This window comes from Cervus elaphus, chromosome 24, assembly GCF_910594005.1.
Source record: "Cervus elaphus chromosome 24, mCerEla1.1, whole genome shotgun sequence".
In the NCBI taxonomy this organism is placed as follows: domain Eukaryota; kingdom Metazoa; phylum Chordata; class Mammalia; order Artiodactyla; family Cervidae; genus Cervus; species Cervus elaphus.
The window spans coordinates 59,947,449-59,970,774 of NC_057838.1; the positions used below are offsets into that span (position 1 = coordinate 59,947,449).

Here is a 23,326-nt window from a genome sequence, read left to right on the forward strand (position 1 = left end):
AGCAGGAAGGAGAGCTGGCCCTCTGTTCTCCTACCCAATCCCCAATTTGGAGGACATGCAGCCTGTAATTTGGAAGGCTAATTCGGTCCAGGGATGGAAGGGAGCGCTCTGTGTGCTGAATGATGCCACGCCCTCCCAGGGGAGGAAGTGTCCTCTCCTCTGCTCTCAGGCACAGGCCACGCTGCTCCAGTGGATCCCAAGGCCTGGGCGGAGCCCCCAGATCACTGGGTAGACAGCCCTCAGCCAGAGGAGAAGGAGAGAGGGAGAACCCTGGGGTCCAGTCCCCTTGGCCACTGACTGCCCAGACAGGGGTTACCTTTGTCAGTGGGCCTCAGACATCCAAAAGAACTAGTGGGGAAAAAGAAAAAAAAAGAACTAGTGGTCAGCAAGGACTAGGGTCTGAGAGTGCCCCAGACAGCCACTCCAGAGAAACAGCAGGGAGATGGGGACTGTGAGGACCTGGCTCAGAAGCCACACTCCCCAGCGATTCCTCACTCCTGCCGCTGTCTGAGCCCAGTTACAGAGTCACTCAACATCCCTCCAGCGTGGTGGGCGAGCATGCTGTTTCCAGTCGCTGAACACTGTTCACCTCCTCCCCTGGGAAGCCCTCTCTGACCACCAGGCTGGATCAAGAGCCACTTCTGGACTTCCACTGTGCTTCCCACTTCACGGCCCTGGGTGTTTTGCCTTAGAGGCGCCTCCCCCATCAGAACACAGGCTCAGTTAGAAAGGGCTCAGAATATGGGCCTGGTTGTGGTCACCTTGGTGGCCCAGAGCACTGCCCAGGGTCCAGTTCAACAGAGAGGGTATGACAGGACAGGCAGAGAGGCTGCTCCACTGACTGCTGTGTGGCCTTGGGCCAGGAGCGGCACTTCTCTGGGCCTCAGTTTGCCTGTCTGTGGACCACACACACGGCAGGATTTCAGTACTCAATGAACATGTGAGTGAATGAATGAGAAGCTGGTCTAGATGCAAATCAAACCCTCAACAATTTCTCTCCTCACTCAGGTCACAAGGCTCTCTGCCCAGGTACATGCCAGCAGGGGCTGCCATTGGCTTTGGGATGAAGTGGACAGAAGGCCCGGGGGATGGTCATGGCCGGTGGGACCTGCAGGGGAGCTGACAAGCTGGAACCCTGATGGTGATGGGGGACAGAGCCTTGTGGGGAGGGCATAAAGACTTCCGGGTGACAGGTGAGGTCCCGAACACACCTGGTGTTTGAGGACCCCGGCCTGCCTGGGGGCAGCACCCTGGCCCCAACTCACCCACACCTCAGCAGCTTCTCCCAAAACTTCTGCTCAGCTCTAACCGTCTGTCACCGGGGCTGGTGATTCACACGCTCCGCTCCTCTTTCCTCTTCCTGACTAATTATAACTTCTGCGTGTTTTTCCCCCTGGAAAAAAATGTCTTCTTAAAAAAATATATCCCCAAGACAGCAGTAATTAACTTAGTGAGTGCCAGTGTGCAATCCAGACAGACTCTGAGGACGGGAAGGTCCCAGGTGTGGGGAGAGGTCTTCTGTCCAACAGTGGAGGGACGTGGGTGGGACGTGGGTGAACACGGGACACGACGCAGCAGCAGCTCAGCCTATCGCCCGCCCCACCTATCGTGACTCTGGGGACCCTGGGGAATTACAGTCACAGGAGCTGTCATGGGGACTCTATGGAGTACCTCTTTATGCTGGGCACAGTACCCGGTGCCCACCAAGTGCACGGACATTCCCTCCTCTGACACCTGCTCGAGTCAGCCCTGCTGGTTCCAGAAGACACAAGACGAGACCATGCCCAGAGTCCTGAACCATCAGTGCTGGGGTGAACCATGAGGCCTGTGGCACTGGTGGTTGTGTGTGGTGGGGACCATGGCCAGTGGCCCAAGCAGAGGGAGGCCAAGGGCCGTGAGTCCCTCAAGGGACAGGCAAGCATAGGCCCCTCTGGTCTGTCTCCCGCTCAACTACCTTCTGGGAATAGAACTTTGGCCAGAGTTGAGACCACAGGAGTTGTCTGAGCACTTGGTGGGGCCCAGTGAGCAGACGGCAGAGCAGATGTCTGAGCAGGTGCCCCAGCCTGGTGGGAAGAGGAGACACTGCCAGGACTGGGTCCCAGAGCAACAGTGACAGAAAGGCTGGGACATCTGAGACTGGGTCCGGGAGCCAGACTGAGACAGAGAGGGGGCAGAGATGGAGACTAAAACAAGAGAGAGAGTCAGGTCTGAGTCAGAGCCCAGAGGATGAAGATAAACCCAGAGAGAAGAGACAGAGACCCAGGGCAGGGGACTGAGCCCCAGACCGAGCAGCAGAGACAGCTGAGACAGGAGAGCAGCCCAGACCCAGTGTGGCCAAGGGGCTGGTTTAGTCAGAGAACCAGAGGCCCGGGGGTCTAGGAAAGAGCTGGGAGAGAGGGAGGGTTGAAAGTGAGAAAAGAGGTGGAGGCCCAAAGCCTCGCGCGGTCCGGCTCTGCTGGTGGGGGCCCTAAGGACACGGGGTGGCCCTGGACACTGCAGGCCTGGCATGGGAGTGGGTGCATGGGGCCGCCTCATCTCTCATCAATCCAGGAGGACTGCCTGGGGAGGTGGCTCCAGAGGGACGGAGCGCGTGGGCATCAGGAGAGTGAAGGCGCCCAGATCAAACGAGCAGGGGGGCCCATCCTGGGAGGAGTCCCCGGTTCAGGCTCTCTGAGGCGGCCCGCCTCCCATCTCCACCAGCACAGAGGTAAAGAGCCTCCCCAGAGGCTGAGGAAAATCCAGGCAAGGCTAAGGCTTCTCCTTTTCTCCCAGGGAAGGGAAACCCTGGGGCTGTCTGGGTGGTCAGCCTGAGCACAGAGGCCTCTTGCCTTGCCCTGCAGAGCCGTGCACCTCCCAGACAGGACCGGGAGGCGGGCAGATTCAGAGCTGCCCCCTGAGCCCAGGACATGGCAGCCTTCCCTGGTGTCAGGCTGGGACAAGCTCCCACAGCTTATTCCCCACCATCCTTTAGGAAACACATCCCCTCTACCAGCCTCCACAGGGGATCTGTCCCCGTCCTCAGATTTCTCAGGCAGGGCCGGGTTTCTCTCAGCTTAGGACAGGGCTGTGCTTCCTCTCCCAGACCCTCAAGACAGGGCCCATCTCTCCCCTCGGACCCTCCAGGCTAAAGAAGGACCCTGCCCCCAGGCCCCTGGCATCACTCTTGTCTTCACACCCCAGGAGGTGTTGACAGCCTCGCTAACCACAGGCAGACTGCCCCTGGCTCCAGCCATCACCTCCCCCAATTCCTCTGGACACCTGACACGGCCGCTGCCTGCCCTGGGTCAGGGCCCAGTGCCCAGGACCCGTGAGCCAGGCAGCTGTCGGGATTTCCGGCTCAGGGGGCCTCCAGGGCTGACACCTCTTAGTCACTTTCTCATCTGGACTCTCCCGGCCAAGTCTCTGATCGTCCGGGGTCGGCTCTGGATCTTGGAGCATCTGTCACGGGAAGGGAGGGGGACATAGCAGGGAGAGGGTAGCCTCAGGTGGCCTTGAGCCCAGAAGACTAGCACAGGCTCCTGGATGTGCCCTTGAGCCCCAGGAAGGAGGGAAGAAGGGGTCGATGATCCCTGGGAGCGGGGTTCACCAATGTAGGACAAAGCTGCCCATGCAGGCCCTTCATTCTTTGGCCACCACGGTGGGCTGGGAACACTATGGTGATCAGGGCATTTTGATGGAGATATATGTTTCATGGATCCCTGAGACAAACCAAGAAATCTCCTTTTTCAGTGACATTAACAGGGGGCAACACGACTCCAACAGGGGTTTGGAGTTCTGACAGACCGGGTCTGTCCAGTTCGGGCTCTGAGGAGATGACCAAGCCTCAATTTGCTCATCTATAAAATGGTACCACCATTTACTTACTGCTGAGAGAATGCTGCAAATAATCGAGATTCACACATGAAGCTGAAGCATGAAAGACTCTGCTTTCGGCTCCCAGATCCCACTGGAGGCTCCCAATTCCCCATTCCCCAGAGTCCCCTTTCTCTTCCAGGCCTCTCCTGGCAGAAGGAGACAGGCAGCCAGCCCTCAGCCTCCAGCCCCTCTGCAGCCTGGGGCAGACCAAGCTGAGGTCAGAGAGGAGGGAGAAGGCCCAGGTTGGGGCAAGGAGCCAGGAAGGCCAGATCTGATCCCCTCCTGGGTGGGACCACTGGTAAGCCCCCCACACCCACCGTCGGGGACTGGACTGGCTGCGTGCCTTCCTGCTCCAGCCTGGAATCCTCAGGCCATCCCAGGGCTCAGTCGCCCTCTGCACCCCCATGCTGGCTCTGGCCCCCTTCCAGGCCAGCCTGACCTTTGGCCCCAGCTCCTCTGACGAGCAGAGAGGGAGGACACGGGGCCCACCCCCATCGCAGACCGTTTTTAGCCCCCAAGGAACTCGGCGTCCTCCCAGCAAGGGTGCGTGGGTCCCAGCTGGGTATTAATAGCTCAGCCGGGGGAGGTGACCGGGACTTTCACAGCCAAAGCCTGGAGGCCTCGCATCCTGGGCGGGCAGGGCCGCCCTCTTGTTGTCCACTTGTCCTTCACTGGCTCCCCACCATTCCTGCCTCCTAGGGGTTCTCTCACCTCCCTCCAGCCCCCGACCCACCCACATGCCTGGTGCCCCCCCCACCTTGTTGAACCTCCCTGTACTACCCTGTGGGGAGGGGGTGACCTCTGAGGTCAGGGGTGGGTAAATGGCCGAGGCCGGTTCATGACCAGGCCCCGTGGGAGATGAGAACAGAGTGGGCTGTGATAAGGCTTCCCCCCTGGCACCCTCTCCTCTGCCCGCTGGCCTCTCATTCCTGCTTGCCTCCTCCACCCGGCTCCCTCACCGGCTGCTCTGTGGGCTTGTCCCCACATCTCTGGCCACGCTGGGCCTGGAACGGAGAAGAGGCGGGAAAACCCAGCTGACAGGATGGAGGCCCAGACAGTGCTACCTGCACGCGGCTCAGGGCGGGCCGCAGCGGCCTGAACTGGCTGCACAGCCACCTCTCAGGGGCAGCCTGGGAATGACAGGGCCCTGGGGCGTGAATGGGGACGCAGGGCTTTGGCACAGTTCCTCTCGAGACCCCTACTCAGTGCCATGGAAGCATCTCACACACCCGCCGTGACCACTGCCCCTTACTCTGTTAGCTTATCTACCCCTACTCCAGGGCCTACAGTCCGGACAGTAGAAATCAGCAACACTGATAGAGCGTGATCAACACGGAGGCAGAGGCGTGATCATCCACATTTCAGAGGTCAGCAACCAAGGCTCCCATCCTGAAGGCAGGGGGCTGGGACTGGGGGCCAGGCCCCCAGCCTTGCTCTAGTGGCTTTGAATACAACATCCTGTCTTATTTATCACAGGTGGGTGTCGCCATCCCACCACCGGTCACTTCCAGGACAGAGTTAGGACAGCTTCTGAGTCTTTGCGGACTTCTTTCTCAGCTAGCCATGGCCTTCAGCACTGGACTGATTCCAACCTCTAACCTCTAACCCTACCTCAGTCTGAGACCTGACCTTGACCTCAGACTGAGCTTAGCTCTCCATTCTCATGAAGTTCTGAGTCACAGCCCCTACCCTCTGACCCCTGACTCCAAGCCAAGTCTGGACCTCTGGCCACTGGACAAGACTGATGCCTGACCCTTTGACCTCAGCTCCCGTTTAAGTCTCAGCCCTGAGGCCCAGGTTGACACCGGGCTGACACCCACTGGTTCCCACCCCAGGCTGAGCCCCCAGGCCAGCTCCGGTCCCTGCTTGCCTTCCTGAGCCTCAGTCCTGGACTCACCCTGGCTCCCAGCTTCTCAGCCTGGAGGAGGCCCTGCACGCTCCTCACACTCACTCAGCCACCCCCCTCACACTCACTCAGCCACCCCCACGCTGAGTTTTGAAGCAAGCTGACACAAGGAGCACATCACACCGGGCGATTTATGACTTGGACTAGCAGAGGCTGGAAACATATGCTATTTCTGGGCTGGAGCTTGTTGTTTGGACCACGGAGAAGCAGAACCCACGGCAGAGGGAAGGGAAACAGACGGGCAGATGGGCCCTAGTGCACACAGACACCACGTGGTGGGCTGCAGGGGCCCTGGGTGACCTGGGGCTGGGGCCACGCTCTTCCGGAGCAGAGAGGCAGGTGCGCCCACACTCTCCAACCCGGAGGAAACCAACGACAATAAATGGGACACTCCCCTCAAGTCCTGCACCTAGTTTTCTTCCTAGCTGCAGAACCCACACTCCCAGCAGCTCAGAATGGAACTGGGTCCAAGTCCCGGCTCTCCTTTGCACAGGCTGTGAGCCCCGGGGCGTGCCGCCTGGCCTCAGCCTCCGACAGTGTCAGCGACCCGAACTGTAAGATAGGGAGGGGACACTACCTTCCTCGTGGGGTTTTCTGAGGACACACGTGGAGGCAGAGGCCCAGTACATGTCTGGCACATGGCTCACAAAGGAGCAGCTACTAATATTTTATCAAAGATCGAAGTCCAGCCATTCCAACTGGAAGGTCAGTGGCCTCTCACTTCCGCTCCCACCCTAGGGCTCCTGGGGGACACAGTTTGGAAACCCTTGACCTAGATTCTGGGCTGGCCATAGGACCAAAAGTAGCATTAGCTGATGATTTACAGGAGCCGGAACAGCATGGAATTTGTCAGCGTGGAATTAGGTCACAGAATTCTTGAAACAGAGGAGCCACAGAAGCCAAAAAACTCAACATCTGAAGGCACAGTGATCTCCTGGGCCAAGAATGGTGTGGACCAACCAAGAAAGAACAGAGCCCTCCCTTGGACAGCAGGCTGCGGCACTGTCTCATGTCCTGGAGTGTCCTGGAGCAGATGGAGGGCCTCCAGCTCCACCATGATCTCCACAGCCCCTCATCTCCTGGAGAATTCCCACTTCCCCATCACCACTCTGCTCAAGTGTCCAGAAAGTCCAGCTGTTCCCAGGCCCCCCTCTCCCAAGCTAGATCACCTCTATGCCTCCTCCCAGGACTCCCCGCCCAGTAGCAGGGTCCCTAGGGTGAATCTCAGAGGGCCACCTCTGCTGCCTACCCTCAGCCGCCAGACACTCTGCAGAGTGGGCTTCGGACACACCGATGACTCTAGGCCCTGCCGGCTCTGGGCCAACATTTCCTCAAGAGTGAAGCAAAGGAGCTGACCCCGTGGGTAGAAGGTGAGCACCTATGCACTGGGAACCCACTGTTTTACCTCCGTCATCTGTGATTCGGGAAACAGAGGGTCGGACAGGAGGACACGCCCAAGGCCACACGGCTGGGAAGTGGCAGGGGGCAAGATCTGACCTAAAGCTCCTGCCTGCCCTGAGAGCAGGGGCAAGAAGTGAGGTTCCAAGTGCAGGTGGGCTACCGCTAGGCGAGCGGCCGCAGAGACCTACAGCCCCCAGCGCACCCCGAACCCCGATCGCTGGCAGCTCCCAACCTCCACCACGGCTGGCTGAGCCCCACCCCCGATGCCATTCCCACATGACCTTTCCAGGTGGCTAATGAGGGCCGGGGCACCACTCAATAATTGGCCTCATTAGGCGGCTGGGGCTGCCCAGGGGATGGGGTGGCGGATGCTGGGCCCCGCGGGGACAGGCCAGACAGCCTCCCGTTAATTACCTGAAAAATCAGACAATTAGGCCTCCTGCCACCCGCCTGCCCACGTCCTGCTGGCCCCTAATTACCGATGACTGCTGAGCAGGCCGGGAGTGACCTGGATTTGGAACGGGGACCACTCACTGCCATCTCCCCCATCCCCCACCCTGCATCCATCACAGGCTCTGGAGGTAGAGAGCTGGGGGGAGTGTTCTCAGGGAGCTTCCTGTCACCCCATTCCTGGACCTTGCCCACCCACTATCTCTCCTGCCAAGGGCAGCTCTGGAAAAAAAGAGATGGACACGTGGAGCCCTGGTAGCCCTCAGGGAAAGATGGGTGGACTGCTGGAAGGAGGGGTGAAGACCCAGAGACTGGAGTCCAAGAGGTGTGGGGGCTGGTGAAGAAACTGACCTCCCCTTCGTGCCTGGCTCCTCCAGGGAGAAAATGCCAGACTGCGTGCAGGAGTGGGAATGCCAGAGAGGATGAAGCTGAGAGCCCTCCTTGGGGAAGGCCCCCGTGGCCCAGGCCTGGGGAACCTGGGCCTGATCTAGGGGAGTGCCCCAACTCAGGAGAGCTAGGCCTAGACAAAGCATGACCAGGGTACAGCTTGTGGTGTTGCAGGAGGTGTGAAGAGAAGGGCTTGGCCCGGCTGGGGCGGTCCTGGAAGATTAGACGGAGCCAGGTGGGGGTGCACTGCTGCAGGCGGAGGGAACAGCACATGTGAGGGCCTGGAGGTGCATCCTTTTCTGCTGAGAGCAGTGACAGAGAGGCAGGGTGCCCCTCAGCAAGTACCCACCAGGCACCAGGCCATGGAGGGAGGGCAGCTAGGCTGGCCCTGCCCCAGGAGGGCCGGGGACGCGGGCTGGGGGCCGGGGATGCAAGCACAAGCCGGACAGACATGAACCCCAGGCCTCGTGCAGCTTACAGTCTCGCAAGGTACATAATGTTCCTGTTGTTGTGTTGTGTGGCAGATCACCAGTGTCCGATATATGATGGATGCTTGGACGGATGGACGGACGGCAGACTAACACCCCCCGCCCCCTGCCCGGGTGAAGGTGCAGACTTGAGACAGAGCCGACCTGTTACTCCCCATCTTTGGCACCCTCTGCCTCTGTTTGTCATGTAAGAGCCCTGGGCCAGAAAGAGGGGGGATTCCCCAGGCTCTGCACCTCTCTCCATTGCATTTGACCTCCCCAACTGGCTCTGGCTCTCCCGGAAGCTGGGTACCCTCCCCCGCCACCAACCTTGCACTCCAAGCCAATCTGACCTTCACCTGCTGAAGAGTGAGGGAGTAACCTTGTGGGACATTCAGCTGGAACTGGACATCTTGGGGGGATGTGGGTCCAAGGGTTGGGACTCCTGGATGAATTTGATGGTGTATCAGTGAGAAGAGGTGGGGAGAGGGGCTCAGCCCCCACACCTCACCCACTTGGGTGGGACTTTTTGAGGGAGAGGTCAATTACCTTTGCGGTTCTTATTTACTTCTTTAAGTATAGTATTTGATTAATGTAAAGGAATGTCTGTGACAATAGGTAATAACATAAGGGGCTTTCTTGAGAGTCCCTTGGACTGCAAGGAGATCCAACCAGCCCATCTTAAAGGAAATCGACCCTGAATATTCACTGGAAGGACTGAAGCTGAAGTTCCAATACTTTGGCCACCTGATGCAAACAGCTGACTCAATGGAAAAGACCCTGATCCTGGGAAAGATTGAAGGCAAGAGGAGAATGGGGCGACAGAGGATGAGACGATTGGGTGGCATCATTGACTCAATTGACATGAGTTTGAGCCAACTCCAGGAGAAAGTGAAGGACAGGGAAGCCTGGCATGCTGAAGTCCATGGGGTCGCAAAGAGTCAGACACGACTTAGTGACTGAATGACAACAACAAAGGAATGTCTGTGACAATACATAATAACCTAATGAACGCTGGTGACCTACCGTGCAACACAAGAACAGGATCAAAGTGTGCTTCGCGAGACTATAAGCACCGTGAGACCTGGGGTTCACGTCTGTCTTGCTTGTGCCCACCTACCCTGTCCCCAGCACCCCAAACAGCACCTGGCACCCTGTGAGCTAGCAACAGATTTTATCAGGGGAATCTCCGGGTGTGTGACACCCCTACCTGACTCCTACCTCCCCCAGTGTACCAAGAATGCTCGTTTATCACTTGCTCTTTTGTAAGAGCTCGATCATATGCATTTGAACGTCTCAAACAGTGCTGTGTGGTTTCACCCTGGTGGAGGACTTGATAAAAACGGCTTTGAACTGAGTGTAGTTTCCTGCAATTTGTGTTCTTCCCTCTACTTTATGCTTTAGGGTTCACCCCTACTGCTGCGAGAAGTGCGGTTGATTTCTTAATTCTCCTGTTACTGGATGTTTGTGTTGTTCTTAGCTTCTCCTCAGGAACAGAGCTGCTAAAAACATCCTGGGGGGTGGGTTGTATTACCATTATTGTTAATGATAATGTTCCCATCCCGCCGGGGTATACACTCCCTCTTCTCTCCCCGACCCCCCTGCACACAGGGACCCTTCCCAGGCACACTGGAGCCCAGGAACGAGGTGCTCTGTGACCTGAGCCAACCCGAGAGGGGTAGGGGAGGGGTGGGTCGGGGTAGGGGTCCGCAGCTACATGACACTGTGCACCTCACATCTGGATCCACACCCATGCACCCCACTTCAACTCAACCACATAAGTGCATCTGGCTCCATGTTCAGAACAGGATGAAATGAGAAAACAGATTATGTAGCTGGACAGTCCTTGGTTCAAAGGTCCAGTCCTGTGGTCCAGTGGCTAAGACTCCATGCTCCCAATGGAGGGGGGCTCCGGGTTGCATCCCTGGTCAGGGAACTAGATGCCGCCTGCCGTAACTAAAGATCCCATGTGCTGCAACTAAGACCTCGTGCAACCAGATACATAAATAAAGGTCCGGTTCATCATGCACAAGACCTAGGATCCCGGGTGAGTCACTTCTTCTTTCTGAGCCTTGGTTTCCTTGTGTGCAAAGTGAGGGTGACTTTAGGACAGAAGGTTGCAGAGCCCCGCGAGTGCTGAGAGGTGAGAGGCGGGCAGGGGTAGTTGCTCTTTTCCCTACTCCACTTTGGCTCCTTCTGCTCTCCATCTAAGGGGACTGCCAGGGCATTCAATCACCACCCCTACGGATAAGGAAGCTGAGACAGAGCATGAAGGGCCCCCACCCAGCGCCCTGCAGGTCCCAGCCCATTCCTCCTGCTGGGCTGACTGGCCCCCCCACCAGTGTGTCCCCCACTGCCTCTGCCGGGTCTGCACAAAGGACAGCCATCGGTCCCCTCTCCCCATGAGACCCTGGCCCCACCATTGAGCCTCCTGCGCCCTGTCTCGTGCTCTGTCTCGGCCCTGGGGTACAAAGCTGGGGATGGCAGAGAGGGCAGCACCAGGAGGCCAGCAGGGCTGGCAGCCCATTGTGCAGCCCGACCTCAGGCTCCTTCCTGGGCCCCACGGTGACCTCCCTCGTCCCATGGGCACTGGAGCCCCCACCCTCCCAGACCAGCCCGCCTTCATGCGGGGACCCCAGGTCCTGCTGGCTTAGGGCCTCATGGATTCTACCACAGCCCCCAGCCTGCTTGGAGGGGTGGTCCCATGTAGGCTGTCTCAGCCCTGTACCCAGGGGGTGATGGGGGAGGTCTGATGCCGCCTCTGCAGACAGACGGAGGAGGTGGGGCTGCGAGAGGAGGCTCGGCTTGCCCAGGAGTCTAGTGCTTCATGCTGCAGTTGCACCCAGCTTTTGGATGAGGATCTGGGGCTCCGTGTCCCACCACAGGGAAGGCGAGAGGAGACCAGGAGCGCCCCCTGCTGTCACTGCTTGCATTCAATAGCGCAGAGCTGAGTGGAGGGAGGTCTCCTTCAAACACAGACTTCCTGCTGGGAGAAGCCCGCTGCTACTACCCAGCCAGACTGGCCCCCTCCGCGGTGCGCGGCCAGAGATCAGGGACAGCTTTCACCCCCAGCCCTACTCCGGAGCTGGCCTGAAGAGAAATGGGTGAGACAGGGCTGTTCCCTTCAGCCCCCCGCACCCCTTCCCACCTGCCAGCAGCGCTTTTCTCCTTCTCCTCACAGGGAACCCCCTCCCGGCTGCAGCTCCATTCCCTCCAGGCTCCCGCCCCCGCAGGCCCCCGGGCCCCTCCTCCACGCCGGGGGCGGGAGCACAGTAATTCGAGTTATTTTTAGCCAAGCCGCATCCTCTAAGAGACGCAAGTCAAGGGGAAGCCGCCCCCGCGCCTCCGGGAGTTTCGGAGCTTCTTGCAGAAAAAAGATGGGTTAAAACCAGTGCTTGGAGGACTCGCGCCAGTCAGACAGGGCCAGCGCTGTGGCAGGCGGAGCGACGCCCCTGGGTCTCTCACCCACGGCTCCCTGTGCCGCGGGCTGGTTGTTAGGGGTGGCCAGGGGCCCGCACGTGCCCTCACTGCCTCCACTCAGCAGTTGTCCTCAGCCGCCCTCTCCTGGCTCCATCCCCCCCATCGTCATCCCTGCCTGCTGGGGGCTGAAGAGAGCATCTGGGGAGCCATCCCCATTCTCCCAGCCCCCTCTGGGCGGGGTGCCCTGGGGGTGGGCAGCCTACATGTTTCCAGGGGAGATTTGGGAGTCTGGGAGAGGGCCAGGTATCACCAGCCGGGCCTTCTGGCCATTTCAAGCCTTTTCCCTGGGGGCTATCAAATGGGACAGGGCCCCGTCGGCCAGGCCCTGTGAGGGTCCCCAGAGCCTCACCGTAACCCACAGAGCAGTAGGTGGCACGCTCATCCCTGTCTCACGAGGTCACGGAGCTATAAGAGAATGGAGCTTTTGCTCAAGGTCACCCAGCTGCTAAGTGTCAAGGCAGCAAGTGGGTCACGCCCTCCAGCCTTCACCAGTGGACAGACGGTGAGTGCCTGAGAATGTGATGACCCACTAATGAACAAGAGTGGCGGGGGGACATGGAAAGGAAGGACCGAGAGCGCTGCGGAGGAGGGATGCTGTATTGGGACCCACCTGCTGTTGGAGACCACAGCACGCTCTCTCAGAGGCTCGCTCCTCGGCTAGGATGTGGCCCTCCTTTTCCCAAGCTGTCATCGTGCGTCTCCGGCAGCATCCAAGCCCAGCAGAGCTTCCAGGAGTGGCCTTGACAGAGAAATAGCTGTGCGACCCTGGGCAAGTTACCTTACCTTTCTGGGCCTCTGTTTCCTCACCTGTAACAGAATTAACAGAAGCAGCCAGTTTGCAGGTGTGGCGAGGACCAACGCACAGCTCCTGGCTCCCAGCCCTAGCAGAACGCCCCTTTCCTGCCCCGGCCCTGGATTCAGGATACCCACTGTGGGCCAGGCCTTGGGGGCTTCGGGGGTATGGCGACAGCTCTGGGAGGCCCTCATCAGCTGCGGACCAGTGCCAGAGAGCCATGGGGAGCAAATGCCAGCTTGAGCCTGCTCGGCCCACAGCATCCTCCCCACCCCACCCCCACCTCTCCCTGACCTCACAAGGCCGGCTGCCCCTGTGCCCCAGCAGCCCTCCTCCTCTCCCAGGAAGGCTCCAGAGCCCCTCTTCCAAACTCCAGCAGCTCCTGCCTAGACAGACTCTCTCTGTTCTGCATCCTGGGGTGCTGTGCCCGCAGCTTCCTCCTGTCCCAGCCCTCAGGTTCTGCACTTCACAGATGCTCCAGGTGATCCTGATAGTAGCCCTGGGCCTGCAGATGAAGGATTTCAAGCTCACAGGCCCAGCCACTCACCTCCCAAGTGGAGCCAGGGGTCATTCTTTCTGTTTGCTCCATCACAGAGAATCTCCCTCCAGGCTGTGGGCTGACCCTGTTTTACCTGGAGCGTGGACGAGTGAGGGGCAGATGCTGGGAGTTTGGGGGATTTGCCCAGGGGCCCAGAGCTTGGAAAGGGCAGCACTTGGGCCAGAGCGCTTCTCGCGCAGAGGCTCTCAGTGGGACCTTGCGGGTTCCAGCTCTCCTGTGCGCCTCCTCGGATCCCCAGCTCCTTGCTGCTCTCTCTGGTTTCCCTTGTTCCTCCCTAATCTGGGCCAGACCTCCTCCCTCCCTCACTCCATTGTGCCCTGGAGGCGGAAGTGGGTTTACTGAAGCGCTAAATGGGGAGCAGGCAAGGCAGGCCCAGAGCCTTCCCCAGAACCACCCCGAACCCCGCCTCCACACCATAAGGCACAGCCCTCCTGGTCCCCGCTGCCTGCTCTTCAAGCCAACAATAAGGATGCCCCCCTGCCCTGCCCCGCTCTGACCACCCCGGTTCTGCCTTTGCCACATCCTCTCTGTGTACCTTGGGCAAGTCCCTGCTCATCTCTAGACTTCAGCTTCCCTACCTACAGGTGTGGAGAGGGGATCCCGGTGATCTTCAAGACCCTTGCCCCAACGCTGGTTTTCTCATCCTTTCCAGGGGCTCCTGGGTTGCAGCCTCTGTGACCTGGGAAAGAGTACAGACTTTGAGAGTTGGGGGTTTGAAATCTTAGGGAGGTGATTTCATTCATTCATTCATTCAGAATTCTTGCAAAGGCCACTTCACCCTTCCCTCTTGCCCCTTGATCCACCCCTTGATCCTGAGCCTGGGGTGGCCCTGGGACTCAGCCCCTGGGCCATAACAGGGGCTGGGAAAGGAGCCCTCCCTACCCCAGCTTCTCTTTAGCCCCAGCTAGAAAGGTGTGCACAGGCTGGAGGGGCATCCAGGCACGATGGGGCTCAAGGAGAGAGAGGACCTGGAGAGGCCACAGTTGCCATGGCACTGCAGTGCTGGCTCCACTGGAGGCTGCTAGTGGGGAAGGAAAGGGGTCCCTCCCAGTCCTCAGCTTCATTCTTCCTTTTCAGATGCTCTTTCTTCCCCTCAGACACAGGGCTGAGAGTTGGGGGAGCCTCTTGTGAATACAGTCCTGCCCTGTCTGGCCCCCTCTCATGCCCACCTATTCCATCCCTCCCTTTCTGGCAGGTCAGGCCTCCGTGTGGCTGAGCATCTCCACCTTCACACCCGGCCAGTCCCTGTGCCTGAGACCCACAGAACCAAGCCCGGCCCAAGCTGGCAGGAGAGGAACCTGCCCTCCTCCCCGGGACACTGCCACCACCACCACCACCCCCTCCTTCCTAGGCATCTTCTGGGAGGGGCCAGTGGATCTGAGCGGAAGCAGGGCCAGCACAGGGGATACCCCTATTCTGAGCATCTGTTGGCTGTAGAGGCCAGGGTTTCTCCCAGGTCACCTGTCAGTATCACAGGGTTTCCTTCATGACCACATATCATCCCATGTTCCTCTGGTCCTGGGGTGGGGGCATCTGGACCACAATAGCTCTCCCAGGTGGCGCTAGTGGTAAAAAATCTGCCTGCCATTGCAGGAGATACAAGAGATGCGGGTTCGAACACTGGGTCGGGAAGATTCCCCTGGAGAAGGAAATGGCAACCCACTCCAGTATTCTTGCCTGAAGAATCCCACGGATAGAGGAGCCTGGCAGACTATAGTCCAAAGGGTCGTAAAGAGTCGGACATGACTGGTGATTTAGCACAGCTCTCCATTTGGCCGTGGGACGTCTAGCAAGTCAGGCCCAAGGACTCCATCTCCTCGTCTGTGAAATAGGGTGATGACAACCCTGCCAGCTCCCAAGGACCCTGGGAGGCTTCCTGCCTGCTCAGCATCCCCCCACTGTCACAGGTGGAGAGACTGAAGCTCTGAGAGGTGAAGTCACTCCACTGGGGAGCAGCAGTCAGAATTTGAACTCAAGTCAGATATGGAAACCTATTCCTTTAACCCCCGATAGGCATAACCTCCAGTAACTCGGATGTAGACTAGCAGGGGCTGCCCAGGGACACCCACATGCTCCACTTTCTCTGCCTTGATCCCTCTTTGGGATCAAGGTATAGGTGGGACACCCTATACCACCACCAGGAACCTGGAGCCAGGGAAGATTCAACCTACACAGAGAACCTGCTGAGAATGGGTGTGGGGTTGGGGGGCTGGTGGGGGTGATGGGTGCTAGACGCTGGGGTGTGAGAGGTCCTGAAGGCTCAAAGGGCTTCTTCCCAGAGGGGTGCTCCAGACAGCGACTGGCAGCCCCATTCCATCCGCAGTCCTGTGCTGCCCCCATGTGGATGATAGGCTAACATTCTCAGCTGAAGATGTCACATCACTTCATGGCCAGGAACTCTCCAGAGGGAATATGTGGCCTGGGACTGTGAAGGTGTCTCAGTGACTGGAGGAATGTGCTACCCCCAAGCCTGTGTGGCACTTATCTTGTCTCTTCCTGACAGATCCTGGGCTCCAGCCTGGCACTGCAGACTGCCCACCACATTTCCTTTTTCCAGGAGCTTCGGACCCCAGACTTTTGGAGGAAACTCAACTTGAGAGCTATATTTTCCAACCCTCCATCCCTTATTTCAACCTCTATTCCCAGTAATTTCTCATACCTGAGAGCTTGTCACTCTGGGAGCAGCCCATGGTGTGGAAGAAATTCTGCTTGCAAAAATGACCCTGATCCGTGGAGCTGGTATTTGCCTCCCTCAGACATAGCTCTGCCCTCTGGGGCCACAAGAACCAGATGGTCTCTCACAGGAATTTTCAACCAGATCCAAAGCTTAACCCGGTGTTCAGGGGCCTCCTCTCTGACTCCCAGTCTTCTCTCCTAAAACACTGTGGTTCTGACGAGCCACTCCAGTTCCTCCTATCAGGGCACATGGCAGTCTCTGTCCTTCTGTAACTTTGGGACTGAGGGGACCCAGCACCCCTGAGGACTGTGGTGGCCCTCCATCCTGAACCTTCCTTGGAACCTGTGCTCTGTTAGCATTCACTTGACACTGACATTTTCCCTTAAGTCATGTCTGCCTCCTCAGGAGCCTTATGGGGAACAGTGTGGCTGGAATGAACAATGATTAAATACTTAATGTATACTCAGCACAGTGTTCAGTGCTTTATTCCAATTATCTGGTTTAACTGATAAAGGAAACTGAAGATGAGTCAAAGAAATGGAAAGATATCCCATGCTCTTGTGTTGGAAGAATTGATACTGTTAAAGCAGTCATACAACCCAAAGCAATCTACAGATTTAATGTGATCTCTATCATATTACTCATGACATTTTCCACAGAACAAGAGCAAATAATCCTAAAATGCACAGGGAACCATAAAAGACCCAGAATCGCCAAAACAATCCTGAGGAAAATGAATGAGGTTGGAGGCATAACCCTGCCAGACTTCACATGATACTACAAAGCTACTGTAATCAAACAGCCTGGTGTTAGCACAAAAGCAGATACATGTATCAATGGAACAGAATAGAGAACTCAGAAATAAACCCATATACCTATAGTCAAGTAATCTTCAACAGAGGAGGCAAGAATATGCAAAGATAGTCTCTTTAGCAAGTGGTGTTGGAAAATTGGACAATCCCATGTAAACCAATGAAGTTAGAACGGACCCTTACTCTATATGCAAAAATAAACTTCAAATGGCTTAAAGACTTAAGTATAAGACAGGACACCATAAAACTCTTAGAAGGGAACAAAGGCAAAGCATTCTCTGATATAAATCATACCGATATTTTATTAGGTCAGTCTCCTAAGGGGATAGAAATAAAAACAAAAAGAAACAAATGGGACATAAACTTATAAACTTCTGCACAGCAAAGGAAACCATAAGCAAAATGAAAAGGTAATCTACAGACTAGAAGAAAATATTTGCAAACAGTGCGACTGACAAGGGGTTAATTTCCAAAATACACAAACAGTTCATACAACTTAATATTAAACACACAAACAACCCAGTCAAAAAAATGGGCAGAATACTTAAATAGACATTTCTCCAAAGAAGACATACAAATGGCCACCATGCACATGAAAAGATGCTCAACACTACTAATTATTAGAGAAATGCAAATCAAAACCATGAGGTTTCACCTCATACAGGTCAGAATGGCCATCATCCAAAAGTCCACAAATAGGGCTTCCCTGGTAGTCCAGGGGATAAGAATCTGCTTTACAATGCAAAGGACACCAGTTCGATCCCTGGACTGGGAAGATCCCACATGCCACAGAGCAAATAAGCTCAAGCACCACAAGTACTGAAGCCCACGAGCCTAGAGCCTGCACTTCACAAGAGAAGCCACCACAATGAGTAGCCCACACACCACAGCTAGAGAGTAGCCTCCACTGTGCAACTAGAGAAAAGTCTCGGCAGCAATGAAGTACAGCCAGAAATATAAGAAATAATTTTTTAAAAAAAGAACTGACTTGTCTCTGTGAACTCCCTCCAGGCTGACTGATGTCTTGCCCACTGATTCAGCCATCTGCCTGGATTTGTGAAATATTTACATTTAATTCTGCAAACATATATCAGGTCTCCACAGGTACCCTGGCACGGTGCCAAGCACAGCAAAAATAACGCCAGATGTCCCTGACCCTGTACATTTCAATAAGTAGGCCCCAGTGGATCCCACTTAGGCTGTGGGTTGGGTTGTGGCTGGACAAGGCCTGGACAAGACCACGCCTCTGCAGGCCACAAGGCTCAGGCGCATCACACCCAGTCCCACCCAGACCAAGGTTTGTTGGGTCACAGGGGCCTCACATGTCTGTCTTGTGCCCAAGGCACAAGAGACCTGGCTGACAGACATTCTGCTGAGTCCAGCTAGCAGCTCTGCCCAAGGCTATGCCACAGAAGCCTCCACACAGACAGAGGGTGAGTCCCTGGGGGAACGGCTGAGGGCTTCACCATTTTTGTGTTAGAAACTCCTTTGACATTTGGTGATGTTTATTGACCTCCTCTCAAAATAAGATTTTTTAAGCGTGTAAAATAAAATAGGATTACAAAAGGTTTTCATGAAGAGGAAAAGATGTCCACAGGTTACGACTGAATGAATAAAATCAGGTTACAGAAGAGCTTACATAAGCTCTTTGTACATTTATGAAGAGAAAAAGAGACAGATTGGGAGGGGAGAATGAAAAGGAGGAGGAAGAGGAAAGAAGAGAGGAAAGAAAGAAACAGGGAGGGAGGAAGGAAGAAAGAGGAAGAAGAAAGGAAAGGAGGAAGGAGAGAAGGAAAGGGAAAAAGAAAGGAAGGTAGGTAGGAAAATTCTCTCTTTATACCTATGGCTGGCCCTACCCTCTTTTCCCACTGTGAAAAGCATGGCAGGCCAATGGCTCCCAATCATGGTTCCCTTTAGCCCCCAAAATGGTCCCCTCAGATCATAGCTAAAGCTCTTCATCCTTGTCATTGGCTCCTCCCTCGCTCCGCCCTGGGCCCATCCCCACAGCACTCCAGGGGTACTGCATGGCTGTCATCCACCTCTGAATCTGCTATGGCTCTCTGCTCACTGCTCACTCTGCCACTGTCAAAACCTGGCAACAAGTCCTCAGCGTGTGTCTGTGTGCTTCCCTTTCTCAAGGTGTGAGAGTCAAAACCTTCTCTTCTGGGAATTCCTCGGCAGTCCAGTGGTTAAGACTCAGTGCTTTCACTGCTGAGGGTGTGGCTTCAATCCCTGGTCAGGGAATAAAGATCCCACAAGAGGTGCAGAGTGGCCAAAAAACCCCCCAAAACAAAACAAAAAAACCCACCTTCCCCTCTTTGCCCCAACTTCCGGCCCCACCTCTCCCACACCCTGGGGCCTTGCACCACCCCCATCTCCTATAGTCCCCACCTCTTCCCACCAGCTCATCCGCCTGTTCTCAGCACTCATCAAGGACTTAGCTTCTGTAGAGACACCTTCCTTCCTGGCCTCAACGGATTTTTTTTTCTTCTCTTAAAAAAAAAAAAAATTGGCCATGCCACACAGCACGTGAGATCTTAGTTCCCCGACCAGGGATTGAACCTGTGCCCCCTACAGTGGAAGTGTGGGGTCTTAACCACTGGACCTCAAGGGGAGACCCTCAATTGTTTCTTTGTTGGCACTCCGCCACCCCTGGAGCATCTGAGCCTGCTCTTCATTCTCCTAACTCAACCTGCCAGATTTCTCTCCCTTTTCTCAGGAATGCTTCAATAAGGAGTCGCCTGTGTGTCCAGCCCCCACATCCTCCTTTCCCTTTCACTCCCCAACTCTCTGCAACATGTGTCAGTCAATCCATGAACTTGCCTGCCAAGGAGTGCAAGGAGTGTCCATTCAGGGTGGTTGGGGGCGGGGTGGGGGGGGTGGAGGGTTCTCAATCTCCTGTTCTGCATCAAGTGCTGTGCCAGGCAATGGAAAACGACAGTGACCAAACCAGTCCTGAACTCATGATGCTTGAGCCAATGAACACACATACACAAGTAAATAAAAAAGGTAATTAGAGGCTGGGAAAGTTCTATGAAGGAAGCAAACAGAATGAAAGGACAGAGAGTAACTGCGGAGATGGGGCAGAAGTTCTCTATTTTAGATAGGGCAGTCTAGGGAGGCCTCTTCAAGCAAGCACACCATCCAAAGAGCAGGAAGAAGGCAGTCCACCTGGAGTGGATAGCAAGTGCAAAGGCCCTGAAGCAGGAACAAGTATTTGTGCCTGGCAGGAAAGAAAGAAGTCCATGGGGGTGGAGAGAAGTGAATGATGAGTTGCCAGGATTAGGGGAGGTAAAGAATTCATCTCTAATGCAAGGGGAAGTCCTTGCAGACTTTAAGTGACAAGATCTGATTTGTATCTTAAAAAGTACCCTCAGGGAATTCCCTGGCAATCCAGTGGTTAGGACTCCACACTCCCAGTACAGAGGACAGGGGTTCAACTCTTGGTTTGGAGGAAGATCCCACATGCCGCACCCGGCCAGAAAAATAAAGAGAAGTGCCCTCAGACCCCACCGCTGTGTGGGGAAAAAAACTGTAGGGTTAAGACGTGACAGGGCAGTAGAGTTATCAGGAGGCAATGTTTACTCATTTTGGGTATCAACAGACATATCACATTCAATGCATCTAAAAAGAAAACACCCAGGATTAATGTATACATATAGCTGAGTCACTTTGCTGGGCACCTGCAACTCCTCTCACAATACTGTTAATCCGCTGTACTCCAATATAAATTTAAAGTTAAAAAAATAAATAAATAAATAAACACCCGAGCCATTGGCTCCCTCAGAATAAAGCAACAAGACCCCTGTCTCTCCCCCATTCTTGCCCATTTCTGTAGAAGGCACGATCTTCAACTGAAGGGCTACACTGGCCTTCTTTGTCTCCCCAACCTTCTGCTTCCCAAGCCCAGTCTACTGTCTTTCTTTATCCACTCCTATCCACCTTTCGTGTCTCCCTCAGCTCCAGGTAAAGTCCTGTCCCAGATTCCTCACAGCTCTGCCTCCTCTCCTCTGCCCCCTACAGTTCACTCTCCAGACAGTAGCCAGGGGTACTTTTTTCGGCACACGAATTTCCTGTCACTTCCCGCCTAATGTGTGTTCCTCTAGGACTCCCGTCGCCTTCAAGACCTTTAATGAGACCTGAGACTCAAGTCCAGGAAATATAGGAGGCAAAACCTGAATGAGCCGGCCCGGCTTGTTAACCTCGTCTTCCTGTCGAGATTGTATCCTCCGGGCTTAGGAACCTTTCTTCACAGAGTTGAGGGAAGCTTTTCCAGTAGTGCCTTCCTGCTGCGACGAACCTATTTCCCGTGCTGCACCGCGGCTTTCCTCTTTCTCTTCCGGTCCCACGCGCTTCGGCATCTGCGGGCCCTGGTGAGTGTTAGTCGCGCCGTATCCGAAGCCATCCGTGACTCCTGGATGGCTGCGGGGCGCGAGGCCTGGCGAGGACTGGGAGACCGGCGCCTGGCTGTGGGGAGCGAAGGCCGCGGGGCGGGGGCGGTGCTCATGGGTTTTCACCGGGTGGATGGGAGTGGGGAGAATTCAGATTTAGGGGGAGAGCGCAATCTTGCGGCTGGGGGATGGTTTCAAGGTACACTTAACCTAAGTTTGGAAGGGGGAGACTGGCGTCGGGGCGTACAGAGTGAATCGAGGCACATGCGTCTGTGCTGCAGCCTCATTCTGGCTGCACAATCTTCTAGATCAGGGCGAAAAGGTAGACCCAGTCTGGCGAGCCCCCAGCTCTGATCTCCACTCTCGTTCTCCAGGTGCAGACATGGCCAAGTCCAAGAACCACACCACGCACAACCAGTGTAAGTTCCCTGGCCCAGCCTTCATCTAATGCCCCAGGCCCAAGCAAGGATTAGGGATAGTGGCCAGGGAAAGAAGGCACATTTTCTACTGTGGACATGGGGCTGATGTTACTTTCAGCATTACCTTTGGAGTTTACATTTACAAGCCTCCAGATACCCATTTGCATTCAGTGGTAAAGGGTTTCTTAAACAAATATTAAGTAATGGGAAGTTATGGTTCTCCCCGGCTTGCCAGCTGTGATGGTTGTCATATTAGAGGAAATCTCTTACTTTGGTCTAATTCCTTTCCTTTCCTGCAGCCCGAAAATGGCATAGAAACGGCATCAAGAAACCCCGATCACAACGATATGAATCTCTTAAGGGGGTGAGTGTGTGCACCGAATCACATGAGTGTGTCTGTTTGGCTCCAGTTGCACGGACAGGGTCTTTCATTCATTCTTGTGCTTAACTGTCCTTCGTTTAACTTGGACTTCAAGCTCTGCCAGGCCCGTAAGAAAGTTTTACTTGGCCTTTATCGGCCTAGGGTATAATCTCCTGGTCAGGTGGTAACCTGCTACCTGAGGGCGGTCTGATCATCTACCTTGGTCACTTAGAGCCTTTCAAGGGAAAGGATGGCCTTGCCTGTGTGTACCTGGTACCTTGTGAGCTGCATTCCATTTTGACCATCCATATGACTTGATCTCACCCAGTGCTAGGCTGGAAGGGTGGGCAGCTTCCCTTCCTGTGCTAGGGAGTTCTCTAACGATTAGCCAGGAAGGCTGATGCCGTGGAGTCTGAGCAGAACTGTGCCTTCTCCCCACTTGGCTTCTCCCCTGTACCATTGGTCCCTCCCCCTCCCCCTCTTCCCTCCTTTAGTCTCTTACGTTATTTGACATTTTTTAAGGAGGAGGGGGTGGGGTATCCTTGAGGGGGGTTTTGGGGAAGACTCAACCAAAATCCTGCTACAGGAATTTCTTCTTTCCTTCTGCGCCTGCATTTGAACTCTACTGGGCTCTGGGCATGTAGCTCTGAAAACGTGTTCTGTGTATAGAATTAGCAGGGTGGCATTACTGACTTTTGGGGTGGTGGTACATGTTTCTCTGCAGATAAGTTTCTAAGGCTCAGGTCATTTCTGCATTTAAGGTTGACTTGATGCTGTCTCGACTCCCAATAGGCCTGATAGTCTCCAAGGTGCTGCTATAGAGAGGGGGGACCAAGGTTGACTTGGCCCTTACATGCTGCACTTACAGCTGCCTGTACTTTTCTTGTCTACCAGGTAGACCCCAAGTTCCTGAGGAACATGCGCTTTGCCAAGAAGCACAACAAGAAGGGCCTGAAGAAGATGCAGGCCAACAATGCCAAGGCCATGAGTGCACGTGCTGAGGCTGTCAAGGCCCTCGTGAAGCCCAAGGAGGTCAAGCCCACGATGCCAACAGGTGGCAGCCGCAAGCTCAGCCGACTTGCCTACATTGCTCACCCCAAGCTCGGGAAACGTGCTCGTGCTCGCATCGCCAAGGGTCTCAGGTTCTGCCGGCCAAAGTCCCAGGCCAAGGCTCCAACCAAGGCCAAGCCACCTGCAGCTGCGGCTCCAGCTGCCAAGGGTGCCCAGGCCCCCACCAAAGCTACAGAGTAGAGACCTTCATCTGCCGGTGTGAGGACAGAAGGACTGGTGTGACCCCCTGGGCTGCTGTCTGCGTGGCGCTGGTGTCCTCCTGTGCTATTTGTACAAATAAATCTGAGACAGGATCTG

The 23,326-nt window shown here is 55.6% G+C and overlaps 1 protein-coding gene and 1 long non-coding RNA gene across 2 annotated transcripts; one reads left to right on the forward strand and one right to left on the reverse strand.

Annotated features, from left to right (window-relative positions):
* Nucleotides 1–1,048: 1,048 nt before the first annotated feature.
* On the reverse strand, nucleotides 1,049–16,104 carry LOC122683177. The gene is made up of 4 exons (XR_006337647.1): nucleotides 15,958–16,104; nucleotides 13,877–13,977; nucleotides 12,557–12,753; nucleotides 1,049–1,393 (listed from the first exon to the last, which is right to left on the reverse strand). It is a non-coding gene; the product is annotated as an uncharacterized LOC122683177 (long non-coding RNA).
* Nucleotides 16,105–20,898: 4,794 nt separating this feature from the next.
* RPL29 (ribosomal protein L29) lies at nucleotides 20,899–23,322 on the forward strand. The gene is made up of 4 exons (XM_043886479.1): nucleotides 20,899–21,160; nucleotides 21,553–21,597; nucleotides 21,897–21,961; nucleotides 22,853–23,322. The coding sequence occupies exons 2-4, from the start codon at nucleotides 21,561–21,563 to the stop codon at nucleotides 23,207–23,209; spliced, it is 459 nt and encodes a 152-aa protein (XP_043742414.1). The 5' UTR covers nucleotides 20,899–21,160; nucleotides 21,553–21,560; the 3' UTR covers nucleotides 23,210–23,322.
* The last annotated feature ends 4 nt before the right edge of the window (nucleotides 23,323–23,326 follow it).